At 35.8% G+C, this 13,749-nt stretch overlaps 2 protein-coding genes and 1 pseudogene across 3 annotated transcripts in view; 1 reads left to right on the forward strand and 2 right to left on the reverse strand.

The window, feature by feature from the left end:
• The window catches only part of LOC108736377 (calpain-9), a 120,982-nt gene extending 112,452 nt beyond the window's left edge, over nt 1-8,530 (reverse strand). The window contains exon 1 of one of the 2 annotated variants that reach the window (XM_018468782.1): nt 7,704-8,530. The gene's annotated coding sequence lies outside the window, so the exon portion shown is untranslated. The remainder of the gene's footprint in view (nt 1-7,703) is intronic. The other variant, XM_018468791.1, reaches the window with a different exon arrangement.
• A 789-nt stretch (nt 8,531-9,319) lies between these two features.
• LOC108735657 lies at nt 9,320-11,332 on the forward strand (annotated as a pseudogene).
• Nucleotides 11,333-11,417: 85 nt separating this feature from the next.
• Nucleotides 11,418-13,749, reverse strand: part of LOC108735642 (Ig-like and fibronectin type-III domain-containing protein 1) — a 45,180-nt gene continuing 42,848 nt past the window's right edge. Inside the window, exons 14-15 of the mRNA XM_025981251.1 lie at nt 12,614-13,725; nt 11,418-12,544 (exon numbers count right to left, since the gene is read on the reverse strand). Coding sequence (XP_025837036.1) covers nt 12,365-12,544; nt 12,614-13,725 — 1,292 coding nt within the window. The 3' untranslated portion in view covers nt 11,418-12,364. The remainder of the gene's footprint in view (nt 12,545-12,613; nt 13,726-13,749) is intronic.

The raw sequence follows: 13,749 nt of genomic DNA on the forward strand, positions 1-13,749 counted from the left end.
CGTTAAGTTAATTCACTTGTTAAATAATAACAAGTGAATTAACTTAACGTTCTACATACCTATGAAACTTTTGCTTTGTTTTCTATTGTTAATTTATATACATTTTTGTTTTAAGAAATTGCTAAACATTTTCGTCTAGTACTGTACAGTTCTAGCCGATCTCTTAAGGCCGCCCATAGAGAGCTCTGCTCGTTCAAGCTTGTTCCGACTATTTCTGTCTTGCTCACGCCTACTGTGTATTCTTTCTACTTTCGCGCATATTTCTTCAAGGTCACAACTCAAACAAATTCAAATGGGTTCTATTTAGAAGTACAGATGACGTTATGACATGTGAAAATTGTTTTGACACAAACAATAATGAAATAGATGTAATCTGTATAAAACCTTATTCCATCCAAACACCATCTACGTCAGCATTTACTTGTGGTACTGTTACATCCTTAACATCAAGCTTCGGCAAGACACTATATGTATCGTCAACATTTTATTATTGATGTCAAATTACTTGCCAGAATATCTACTTTTTTTAAAATGCATGAAAAGGACTCTTCTCTAAAGCGTCACCGCGCATTTTAACTGGGATTCTCAGCTTGAAAACCCTATACTCCGTGAAATTGTTCTTGTTAAATTTTATGGGATATTAGCTGGATCGATCATAAAACCGACTTTTCTGATTTATTGCGAAAATGCGACCCTGTTAATAGAAGAACTGTTTGTATTACGTATACAGTGGTACCTCGAGATACGAGTGCCCTAACATACGAGTTATTTGAGATACGAGCTATAGAGCGAGTGAAGTTTTGTTTTGAAATACGAGGTTTTTGGCCCTTCTGTTAAGAAATATCCACAGGAAAACAACCTACCCATGCAAGCCTTTCTAGTCCTCGACAATCTCCTGCTCATCAGCCGAACCTCGAAGACGACATCCTCGAAGAGTTCAAGTTTATAAAGGTTTTTTATCTACCACCAAACACCATTCCTATCCTGCAGCCCATGGATCAGCAGGTGATTCCTAATTTTAAAAAGCTGTACACTAAGCACTTCTTCCGGCGCTGCTTTGAGGTGACAGAGAACACAAACCTCACCCTTCGAGGGTAGTGGAAGGACCACTTTAACATCGTGATATGCTTCAGAATTATTGATCAGGACTGACTTGAGTGTTAGAACGAGGACCTTGACCTCTGCATGGAAGAAGGTGTGGCCTGAGTCTGTAGCCGAAAGGACCTTCGAAGGATTTGAATTCGAAGTGCCAGTGGAGTGTCTCTCGGAAAATCTATGGGCCTGGTGATGGATGAGAGAGACGTGAACGAGTTCGTCGAGGAAAACTCTCAGGAACTGACGACCGAGGAATTAGAAGAGTTACAGTCGCAGCTGCATTCGGGGGTTCTGCAAGAAATTGGTTTCGAGGAAGAGCGAGAGGTGGAGGGGGTTATCTCTACAAGTGAGATAAAAGAGATCTTGGGAAAGTGTCTTATCCAAGAACGCATAACAAAAACAATTGGGGGTAGCACTTTTGTGGCTGGAACGGATTAATGGCATTTCAATTAATTGCAATTGGAAAAATTGCTTTGAGATACGAGCAAGGTTACGGAACGAATTAAACTCGTATCTCGAGATATTACTGTATTATTATATACATAATATGTTCGCATACTAAATCACGAGCCTGATTAGTATATAACAATGTAGAAACACTAAAAACATTCTAATGGTTTACAGAAGACATGAATCTGTTTGTTCTTACAATATCTGTAAAGATTAAAGTGAATGTCACGAATTAAACCATCAAAACTTTTCATGGATCGAACAAGTTCATCCTGAATGAGAAAAATTGGAAGTTCTCCAAAAAGTGGTCCGCAAAATCAATTCGTTTTTATCGTAATTGAAAGAGAAACGTTTAAATTCCATAAAATACTATACCATTTTCGACGGCCTACATTTCATTTAAGTACATTAAAAGAATTGAAATTGTATTTTGCAGTTTAAATAACCATAAATATAGGTCAAATAAACGTAAAGACTGCATGAAATACTTTAATAAAATTTCCCACATGTAAGTAGGTAGGCACCTATTTGCTGTTACTAAACTACTAAACTAAAATACCAAATTTTTAACTTTCAAAGAGGTATCTTAGTCAGGGTTCGTCGCTTGCTGTAGCATTGAAATCTATTCAACATATTGCACAAATGTGCTAATAATTTTAAGAATAAATGCTTAGCATCACAAATTTATTCTAGATGATGATAAGGTACAATGTTTCATATTTGAACAACTCCTTTGAAACTTTATGAAAATAATTTCTGAAGGATTTTGTTTGCAAAAAATTAACATGTTTTGTGAAAGGTTACGATAAATGTCAATTGCCACTTGTGTAGCTAAAACTAGGTATTACTATAAGTAAACTGATGGGTTTTTGTGTTACAGTTTCCTTTATGTTATAATACGTACTAATTTGTTTAATAAAATAGGTATAAACCAAAAAGAATAATTCGATTATTTTACCGTCAATACACTACACTATTTTGTTAAGTATCTTTGTCTTTTGGAAAAACTTGTCCAGTGTCAATACTTGGTCGCTACTATAAATATCTTTAGAGTAATTTGGTATTGAATTCTTCTTTTTCGTTCAACTCAAAATTGACCTAGATATCCTACCAAGTTGAAAACAAGCATGAGGAAGAATAAAAAGTAAGAACTTGTTTAATATTAATTTAATGGATTTCGGAAATGACGTTGAATATTAATTTTACTATTAGACTATAAACGATAGAAATAATAGCGCCCAATAAATCAGAAAATCAATTATATAATTATTATTCCTTCGTGCTCTTACTTGACATTGAAAGCGATGAACAATAACCATTGTAAACTATCAGACTGTAAGTGACTACATAGGCACTATGAGTAAAAGCCATTGTGTTATTGATTTATTACATTCTTCGACTTGTGCTGAAAAACAATAAAAAATGTTTTATACTATGTTCATTGACAACTATATTGTGCGTAAGTCCTTGATTGCTCCTAGTTATACGTCCTGAGATAATGGAGGAAAAGTAAAAGAACCAGGAAAATATGACAAAACGAGCACTAACCGCTAATTTCAGTTGTGCTATGAGACCAAAAATATTAGCTTTGGTTTGGTTAGCGAATTAGTTACGTCATTTTCCGTAAAATGTAATCAAATTTTATGCGTAATGGGAAAGAAAGAACAAAGCATCTACAAAAGTTTCCTTGTTTACCACCGAAAATTGCGGTTTTGTTGAAATAAGTTTTAAACTACCTATTTAGGTATTATCTTAAAGAAAAAAAGAAATTTTAACATCATGAATACATAATATAAGAGTTACGATTAGGGCTGAATGAGCATAGTCTAAATGAACTGTTAGGTCCAGAAGTTTCTTGAGAAACTGCGACTGGCATCTTCAGTGGTACCACGTTGACAACCTAGACGAAGGTTGTACCTCGAAGTATTGGCAACTTTTGACACAATTCCAGATATAACCTTCGCACAGGTTATCAACGCAATACCACTGAAGATACCAGCCGCAGTTGACCATGAAACACCTAGACTTAACATTCATTTAGACCATGTCCCTTCAGTACTAGAATATTATCGACGCAGAATTTGCCCAAATGATTCAAGAAAAAAATTACTATAACTAGGAATAAGGCAGGTGGACCCGGAATCAGTCTGGTGTCCTCCCAAACCTCATTTTACCAAACAGAGATACTTGCTGCTAATTACAACAGTTTATAATGGATGATAAAGTCTCACAAAGGTACCTACTTGACCCATATCCTTGACCGTCCGCTGAATTTAGATGATTTTCAGAATAAAACTTAAATATCTGCAAGTAACAATTTAATTCATTAATAAATAACATGACAGATGGTTTAGTAGAACGTTCGTTAAGTTTCTGTTTTCATGGACAACACGAATATTACATCCATCAATAAAGAATTTTAATTGCTCGCCGCATTATTTCAGGATGAAACTGGAGATTATTTAATTGATGGGAATTTATGACCTGCATTTAAGAGAAGTTGCGATGATAAGTGATTCGATTCAATTCGTTTTTGATTGAAATACAAGCCTACTTTATCAACTAGATCAGCAACTCTGAAGCCAAAGAAACGAGAAGTACCTATAACTAGATTTGCAATATGTTCTGTTGGTGATAAGACTAATTGCTGTAAGACGATTTATTTCATATCTGACTGATTTGTGTTAATAAATGAGGTTTTTATGACGACAAATTTCAACATTTGTTTTTATAGAATTGTGGATTTTGTGTAACGGGGTCAAAGTGGCTACTTCTAACAAGGGAATGATTATAGAGTATAAACTACTATAGAATTACATTCATGTCATTGTGGACAGCATGAGGTTATCAAAACATTTGCCATGTTCTTTTTTAAGAAAGTAAAATAAAAATTTATATTTTACACACATTTGCATGAATTTTATAATATTTACAAACAAACTAAACATAACAACAACGTATCTAAACGTGTAGATGTCCTTGGACTGTAATCCATAATTGTCAGGCAATTTAGAAACGGTTTTAAGGTAAATTTGCACACAATTAAGTAACGCTTTTTCCATCGTTTATAACAAAAGCAATTATAGAATAAAACAAAAAACACGAATCATTAATTTACGTGACTTTTCTGTCAAGGTTTATCAATTAAATGTTAAAATTTCTACTATTTAAATAACAAAAACGTTTTTACTATAATTTTGTGGACTCTAGAGCTAATAAGAAACTTGTTTATTAACTGGAACAAATTGATATTATGCTAGACCTAGACCATACTAAAACTATGCATGCAATTTAATGCTATTTAAATTTGAGGGACACGACAATTCAACTCCATAAGCAGCGTGTTCTTAATCAAAAAAGAAACAGATAAAACAATTACTTCACTCAACAGGTGATGTTAATAAATTTACTCATTTCAATGTACAATACAATCTTTGAGTCACCACCATATGTTGTTTATATAGCAATCAACAACAACAATTAGTACCATTTATAGAAATATGATATTGTTAGTAACCCAATTATTATAATAATAACCAGATTGCTGAGAGTTTCATCACCATGAGGTCGTCAGTCTTAAGACAGGTTAGACACGTATCCCCACTTTTCCTATTCCCTAAAACTATAACGTCTCATGCCATTAACTATTTGCGAACAGTTACATAATCTAGGTCTACCTGTGCTCTTCTTAATTCCTGTCTTCCTCGACCTTCATGCATGCGAAGGTGTCTTACCAACCTATCTCGCCTAATTCTTATTGATTTCCATGACCATTACCTCTGTTCTCCTATTCTTTCTAATATCTCCTCCTTTCTAACCTTCTCTATCCATGGTATCCTCATAATTCACCGAGAGTTTAGAAGAAATTATTTTTTTAAGGTAGCTAAGTAATTTCATCATCATCATCATCATCATAAGGTCGTCAGTCCTAAGACTAGTTGGACACGCACCTCCACTCTACCCTATTCTGAGCTAATCTTCGTGTTTCCCTAGAACTAGAACAACCCACATCCTTAACTATTTGCGAACAGCAATCTAACTAAGTCTATCTCCCGTTTCTGTCTCTAATACCTCTGACTAGACCTTCATGCCTGAGAAGGCATTCTCCTATTTTTTCTAATACCTCTTCATTTCTAACCTTTGTCTGTAACACCTCATTTCGAAATTCTTCGAGTTTCTAACCTTTTCTTTTCCGCCGCGCCTTCCGTCCATGTTTAGCACCCGTACAGCGCCGCGCTCCAAACATACATCTTTAACAATCTTTTTCGAATTTCTAAGCGAACCATTAAGTAGGTATATCACATTAAACCATCTGTCTTTTAAATAACTATGTTTATCACAGTTATTTTTACAAAACTTTTAATTTTTAGCTTTCCTTAATGGCATACTAATCCTATTCTATTTATATACAGGGAAAGTGAAATTTAAATACGTATGTAGAAGTCTACACCAAACGAGTGAAGATTATATATAAGATGAAATAAATTACTACCGTTCATGCATTTAGCTCAATAATTAATATGGTATAAGCAAAAATTAATAAATTTCACTTCGGAAAAAGTCGCTTTTCGGTACGTTTCTTGCAAAAAAAGGAAAGTGAATTCAACCAAGTATAAGAACTCTTACTTAATTAAGAAGTAATTTTAAAGTCACTTCCCATTTTTCATCCCATTGGCTTGATACAGAATAAATACGGTTTTCTCTGCTTGTTTTGACATAACCCTGAGGAACACAGGGATGATCTATTAGGTAGTAGCAATCATCAGAGGATGGCATCATCTTTTATAGGAAAATTAGTAGAAATATTTTTAGCTATCTCTTCATAAACAATAAAGCAACATAAGTGCAATAAATGCAATTTATAACCTTGGAGAATTATTACGCTTATTACGGAAAGTTTAGGCTAGTTAATAGAGAATCAGGTGATATGTCCTGATATACCTGGTTGAAGAGACATATTCTACGTGCTCACTGTGGATTTTCGCTTATGCGATATAAATAGAATACTTACAATGTAATTTTTATGTACGTATCACAATCATACATGTAAGATTCGTAATTCCTGCTTGGAATCAACTTTGGAAAGAAAATCGAACTAAAAATATACTTTCACTTTTCTGAAGTTCATGCATAATACCACTAAAATATATTTCCATTCGTAAAGGAATCCCAAAAATGTTAACCAGTAAAAGAGCATTTAAGTTAAGGTCATTACACTAATTATTTCACTGTTACAATGACCTGTAGTTAATGTAAACAAATAGAGTTTTCTTTGGGAAGAGACAGAAAAATAGTCTCAATGGAAATCATCATCAGTATTTGGGGTCATTAGTTTTTGGACTGGTTGGACACGCACCTTTACTCTTTGCTATCTTGAGGTAATTTTAGTACTTTTGTAAAATTGGAACATCTCGCATCCTTAACTATTTGTGAACACTAATCTAATCTAACTCTATCTCTACTCCACTTAATTCCTGATTCTGTTTCTAATATGTCTCTATCTAGCTCTTCATGCATGATAAGGTGTCCCAACAACTATCTCGCCCATTTTTTATTGACTTCCACAGTGACCTCTGTTTTCCTAATTTTTCTCATACCTCCTCATACTACTTAAAATTATCTTCCATTCATAAAGGAATCCACAATATGTAATCCAATAAAAGAAGCATTTATATTTGTCATTAGAAAAATTCACGACAACAATGCAAACAATTAAAGTTTTCATCGGAGGCAGACAGAAAAATTGCCCCAATTCATATCATCATCATCATCATCATCGAGGCCATCAGTTCTATGACTGGTTGGACACGCATCTTCATTCTTTCCTATCCCGAGCTAATCTTCGTACTTCCCTAAAACTAGAACATTCCACGTCCTTAACTATTGGTGAACATTAATTTAATCTGGACCTGTCTGTCCTAATTTAGATTGAATATTACGTAATATGCATTATCATAATCTGGTCACGCATTAGCATTAAATAATTCATCAACGCTCTTACAGACAATCTGATAGATCTTATATCAATGCCCAATGGTCTTATCAATAACGACCTCGGTTTATCTACACGAGGAAATGAGATGAGTATACACTATTTTAAACACGATTTTTGTAAAGAAAACATCAAATAAGATTAATTACAATTAATTAGGTACTACCTTCCTACTCAGTCTCCTGGAAATATCCTCTCCTCCTGGCGCAAAGCAATAAAATAAAGAACAATCCAAAAATCACACATCGATGTCTTCAAACCTAGCAGTGGAACACCAACAACATGATCTCCTATTACAATGTCAACTTATGTAAATTGCACTTGCAACAGACAGTCAGTTTTTTTTATCTCTCGAAACGTTCAATCATCAACTTTTTCCAGTTGGATCTTCGTCGCCGGTCCGTACGTCCGCCCCGCGGCATTCAAATTATTTTATAATCCGCGCTCATCGCGTGTTGTGCGTCAACTACTACTATAATATACTACTACAACTATTACTACCAAGTGCCACCGCTGACAACAACGGCCAAACGACAACAACAACAACAACAGTAAAGTCAAATAGAAGAAGGAGACAACGAAGAAACGAAGAAGTGCAGCACAAGTACTGGCGCAACGAGACGCATCCACATCGTGTATGTACTTCTCTTCCTTTGCTCGCGCACGTGTATGAGGAATGAGAACTGACGACCAGTGCGAGTCTTTCTCTCGCTGCGAACCACAACTCACCACGATTGCGTTCGTTCTATCGCTGATCTAACGCAACACTAACTAACACGGCCAGGAAATGTCCAAGTAGAGGAAAGAAGCACGACGACGTCGACGTCGACTGTTGAGCGGCGAATTGAACCTCGACAAAGATCGACACGGTGACCACGACGATGTTCCCCTTTTGGTTCTTCAGTTCGTCGTCAATAAGTTTGTTTTCGTGTCCTAGGTCAGGACCACTTGAGGTGTGTATATTATCCACTCACTAGCAGCAACAAGTGTTTGTTCGGAAATATGAAAAGCGATAGAAGAAGAAAATAGCAAAAACCAATCTCAACCCACAAATGGAAACTGGGGAACAGTCCCATATTATCCTTCTGTACTTAACACTAGGAAGTCTTCGACAAATTCAAAAAGCGAACAGTTATCCTGTCTATAGTCTCATAATTCTGTCTGGCATTGGGTGTTTTGGTCAGTTCCTCGCAGGAGATTATGGTTTTCCAACCTTCTCTCCACTTGTGTTTGAAATCTGAAGTTTTTCTTTTAGATACGGCACAATCTGAGATTTCAAACTTCTTTCCTTACTATCAAAAAGATGTGTAATATGAGAGTCAATATATTTCTTTTCGTCTTCTAATTAATACGCGATTGGAGCAGAAGAAGAATCATATCTACTTTATATTTATTACAGATTGATAATATCCAAAATCTGATATCCAAATTCTCGAAATATAAGAAAACCTTATAACCACATAGGTCGAAATTAGTTTGAAACCACATGTAACACGATTTGGAGTAACTCTTGAATCTCCTACCAATTGTTTTACGTCTAAACAAGTTTTCATCAATTTCCTCACATTATATCCTGGTTCTACTGTTTTTTGATTGACCGTAATGTTTCTATGTCTTTCTCACTATAAATTTAAAAAATCAGAAGTTTCGCAAAAAGAGCATAGATAATAATTTTTCATGAGCACTCTTCTTCATTTTAAAACAGTTAAATAGTAATACAGAGGTAGAAAATAAAGAATATGAAAAAATACTATAGATATTTCATTTAATTTTTACAACCTTTGTTACTGTCAAAATTATAAATTTCGAAAATTTTTGTTACGTCTTCCTAAATTTTCTAAATTATAATAATTCATATCAAATATTTCCTAAATATGAGTATTTCCCCCAAAACGAGTATAAAAAACAGCGCTAACACCAGTGCAACGAAGCAACAGACAGAAGTTAAGAAAACTCCAGAAAAGCAAGAACTTTACAAAGATAAAGACGTTCAATTGACCGAGGACTATTTTGGAATATATCTGACGGACAATGGCGAGCAAACATATATTAAAAGGTACACGTGGAGAAACATGAGCAAAGTCTTTGTACAAATTATTACCTACGGCGCTAGAGTAACTTCTATCAAGTATCCAGACAGCAAAGGGGTAGTTGATGACATTGTTCTGGGTTTCGATGACTTGGCCTCTTATATCTATCACGATGATCTTATGTTAGGAGGTACAATTGGAAGAGTAAGTAACACGGTCGAATTAGGAACTTTTGTGATAGATGGCAAACAATATTTCCTTTCCAAAAATCACGATATTCATCATAAAGACGGCGGTTTTCGTGGTTACGATAAAGTCCTATGGGAACCTTACACTAGCGGACCCAAAGTCATTTTGAGCTACACTTCTCGGAACAAAGAGGAAGGATATCCTGGAGATGTTATGATAAGGATCACCTACGAACTAACGAAGGACAGTGAGTTCAAAATTAATATGGAAGCATACTCGACGAGACCCACTATAATAGATCTATCCCAGCTTATGTATTTTAACCTGGGAGGCCACTGGAGCGGACCTGACGAGATTATGAAGCATATGGTTACCATCAATGCAAACTGCTTTACAGTTACAAGCGAAGAAGATGGGTTACCTACTGGAGATATAATGAATGTAATTTACTCCAAATTTGACTATCAAAGTCCTAAATTGATGAAAGAAGAATTGAATAATTACGAAGGTATCGATCAAAACTTTTGCATAAACAAAGGCAGAGCTCAAGATTTATGTTTCAATGCCAGGGTTTTACATCCCCCGAGCGGTAGGATGTTAGAGGTATATAGTAATCAATGGGGCATCAACTTCGATACCGGAAATCATTTTGGTACAGGATTACTTGATGAATCCGAAAGTGAAATATGCGAAGAGAAATACACTAGCAGTCTTGAAAATCAGCTAGACCTAATAAAAAAGCTCTACAACCATATGAAGAAGGTCTCGATTTTAGACGCAGATTACGATTTTTGCGAGTTGAGAGATTTAATAAGGAGATTTAAAATGAAATACGTGCCTAACGGTCCACCATCAATCCAAAGCGAGTCTTTGGGTAGCTTTTCATCAGAGGCAAGCGTTAAGAAGAAAAGACCTGATATCGTTCTTAGACCTATGCAGTTGAGATATCTAAAAGAAATGGAAGCCCTTATAGAAGATATACAAAGTGAAACTGAATATTTTGAAATCGGTCAAGTTCTGAGAGATATCGTTAGTCAAGCGGAAGTCGAATACGATGAAGAGGAGGAGGAGGAGGAGGAGTATGAGTACGATCAAACCCGGACGAGTGCAGGAGATTATTCAGGAATGGGAGTATTTTTAATGGAAGCGAACGAAAGAAGAGAATCTGATTTCACTGAGATTAGAAAGGAACATACAGTAAGAACTCCTACTGACATTTCTGACCATAGAAAGGACGGCAGGATCCATGGAAAGGGCGACGCAATTTACAAAGATCACTGCGCGTTGTGTTTGAAACCTCAAAATTATCCAAACGCTGTACATCATCCCAACTTTCCCAATTGTATATTGCGACCGGGAGAAACGTACAGGCATACGATCATCTACAGATTTATGATCAAAGATGGACATCCAAGAGCCTGGATAAAAAGGCACTTTCCACCAAATAATAACAAATCAAAGCGTACATCATAATTACCTTTTACTTGAGCAGTGTCATGTTTTCGTAATGTTGATTAATATAATTAAATACGTGTTTTGATTAACTCCTTCCATTTTCGTTCAACACCAAGGGGAACATTAAGTGCAACAAACACAAAACAACATAGGATCGGGTGTTTTTTATTTTGAGTTTTTTTTTTTGGGAAACTCCATATAATTTATAAACTTACATTAACATATATTTACAAAATGATCTACATATTGTTTTTCGTCCATGTTAATTTTTGATGTTCTACTGTAGTGAATATAAAGGCACAGTGATATATTACCTCGTCTACTACTAAAATAGAAATTACACCTATATTTATTAGTACTTTTACGGATAAGAAAGATTCAAATTACGTCTTCGTCCTATTAGAAGGTAAATTAGATATTTTATTAGGAGAGCATCAACTTGCTTTCATTTGCTTACTACGGATGAATAAAATAACAACAGCCATTACAGCAAAATGACTAGAAAACAACTATTATGTACATATTTTATGATGGTGTTTGATGGACAATAATTAAACGTACTAATTGCACCGTAATTATTGTTATGTTATAGTATTTAGCATGTAAAAGTGACGATAACGCAAGGTAATTGTCCATCATGCGCTAGATTATTCAACAATTAAATACGATAAGAGACTTGAAAGGATTTGCTTTTTTTTTAATTTAAAACTAAATATTACAGAACAAATATGCAAAAAAAAATGCAACTGTTTGTTAACATGCTTTGTTTTTCTTTACCTAATACTTAAATAAGGATTCCTTCCATTGCGTTGCAAATGGATTGATAATATTGGACAAGGAATGTTATCCTCTAGCACCGTCAAAAATAAGTGAAGATGGTGCCTGCTACTTACACACACGCATACCCACGAAGTAAAAGGTGTTTGAGCCCATTACACTTGGAATAATAAATTGCATGGTACTTAAGTGCCGTCCGTTTCAGAATATTTTATAAAACTCTCCAAAATACCACTAACGTTCGCTGAAAATCACATTTACTTTCCAGTCACCATGGTCCAAGCTACCGTTCACTTATATCACACATATTACGGAATGTTAATTAGGTAGGGATTCAAAATTTGGACTCGTCGCCGTTTTTTAAGTTAGCTTTATACTATGGCTTCAGTCTTTTAAATCCTGCACCGTTTTGGCCTAACTTCAATTCTTCGTACAGTGTGGGATTGACTTCCGTTTGCGCTGGTACATGTAAAGGTTCGTGCTTCCAACCGTGCTCGCCGTCAGAAACAATGCCTCCATTTGCCGTACCATTCGGAATAGATCCATCACCGTTATTCTATAACAAAAATGAAATTTAGTCCATTATGATCTTCTTCAGAATTGTTTCCAATTTGTAATTATTTACCTGTACGTGATCCATGTTCATTTCTCTTAGATAACTTGGATTTTCAAATGCAACTCCACTGGATGTTTTTCTCGCGAAGATTTTTCTGTTTCTCATGAGCCACAGAGTCGCCACGACAATGGCTCCAACAACAATTAAGGCTAGTACTACACCAACAGCTACCCCGACATGCGAATAATCACCTCCTTGACTGGCCGATGTGGTTATATACTTATCGCCCATGGTAAATCTCAAAGGCTCCGTCAATGTGGAGGTTCCTTTATGGTTTCCAGCTTTGATGAAGCATTCATAAGTGGCTCCGTCTTGTAAACCACCTATAACGAATTCAGAAGCGGAGGTGTCACTCTTATGGGTGATTCGTGATTCCCCATCGGTAACCCTCCATATTACTCGATACATTTCAACGGTTTGTGGGTTCTTGATTGGCGGATCCCACGACACCTTGACGGAATGGGCATCCAAATGTTCAACGCGGACGTTTTGTGGAGGTCCCGGCAGCTTATTCCTTCCTTCATGGAAACAACCCATTATTGTTTTGGTGTACGATAAGACGCAAACTCTGCTGTTAAGTAGGGGCTCTCCGCGACACCAATCGAGACATCTTCTTGGAACTCCCATCTGGGTACAGCAGCTTCTATGATCGGAACCATCGGCTGCGCATTTCATAAGTTTATCGAAATCATTGATGCACTCGGGTTTATCAATGACAGAGTCGATATCCAGGTAGAAGGAACATGCCACCATACATGTCGACGAAACGTTTTGTTCAATGCAACATTGAGTGACGTTATGAGTTGCTGCCACGTTACGTATTCGAACCGAAACTGGCTGAGTTACACTTCCAAATGCATTTTCTGCATGACAAAAGTACTCTCCGGTATCAACGTCTCCGATGCTGTGAATTGTGAGTTGCATGATATACTTGTCTTCCTCATCTTTTATTTGGTTAGTCTTTATCTCGTATTTACCACCGTGTATCACCGGTTCCCTTTGATCATAATTACGCCAAAAGACCATCTTTGGTTTCGGATGAGCATCAACTTTACACTCCAAGGTAACCGTATCTCCAATGGCTGCCATTGTTATGCCACTTGCTTGTATGTGAGGTCCATCTAAAATGAAAAGACAAAATGCTA

Source organism: Agrilus planipennis, unplaced genomic scaffold (assembly GCF_000699045.2).
Source record: "Agrilus planipennis isolate EAB-ADULT unplaced genomic scaffold, Apla_2.0 scaffold5, whole genome shotgun sequence".
Taxonomy (NCBI): Eukaryota; Metazoa; Arthropoda; class Insecta; order Coleoptera; family Buprestidae; genus Agrilus; species Agrilus planipennis.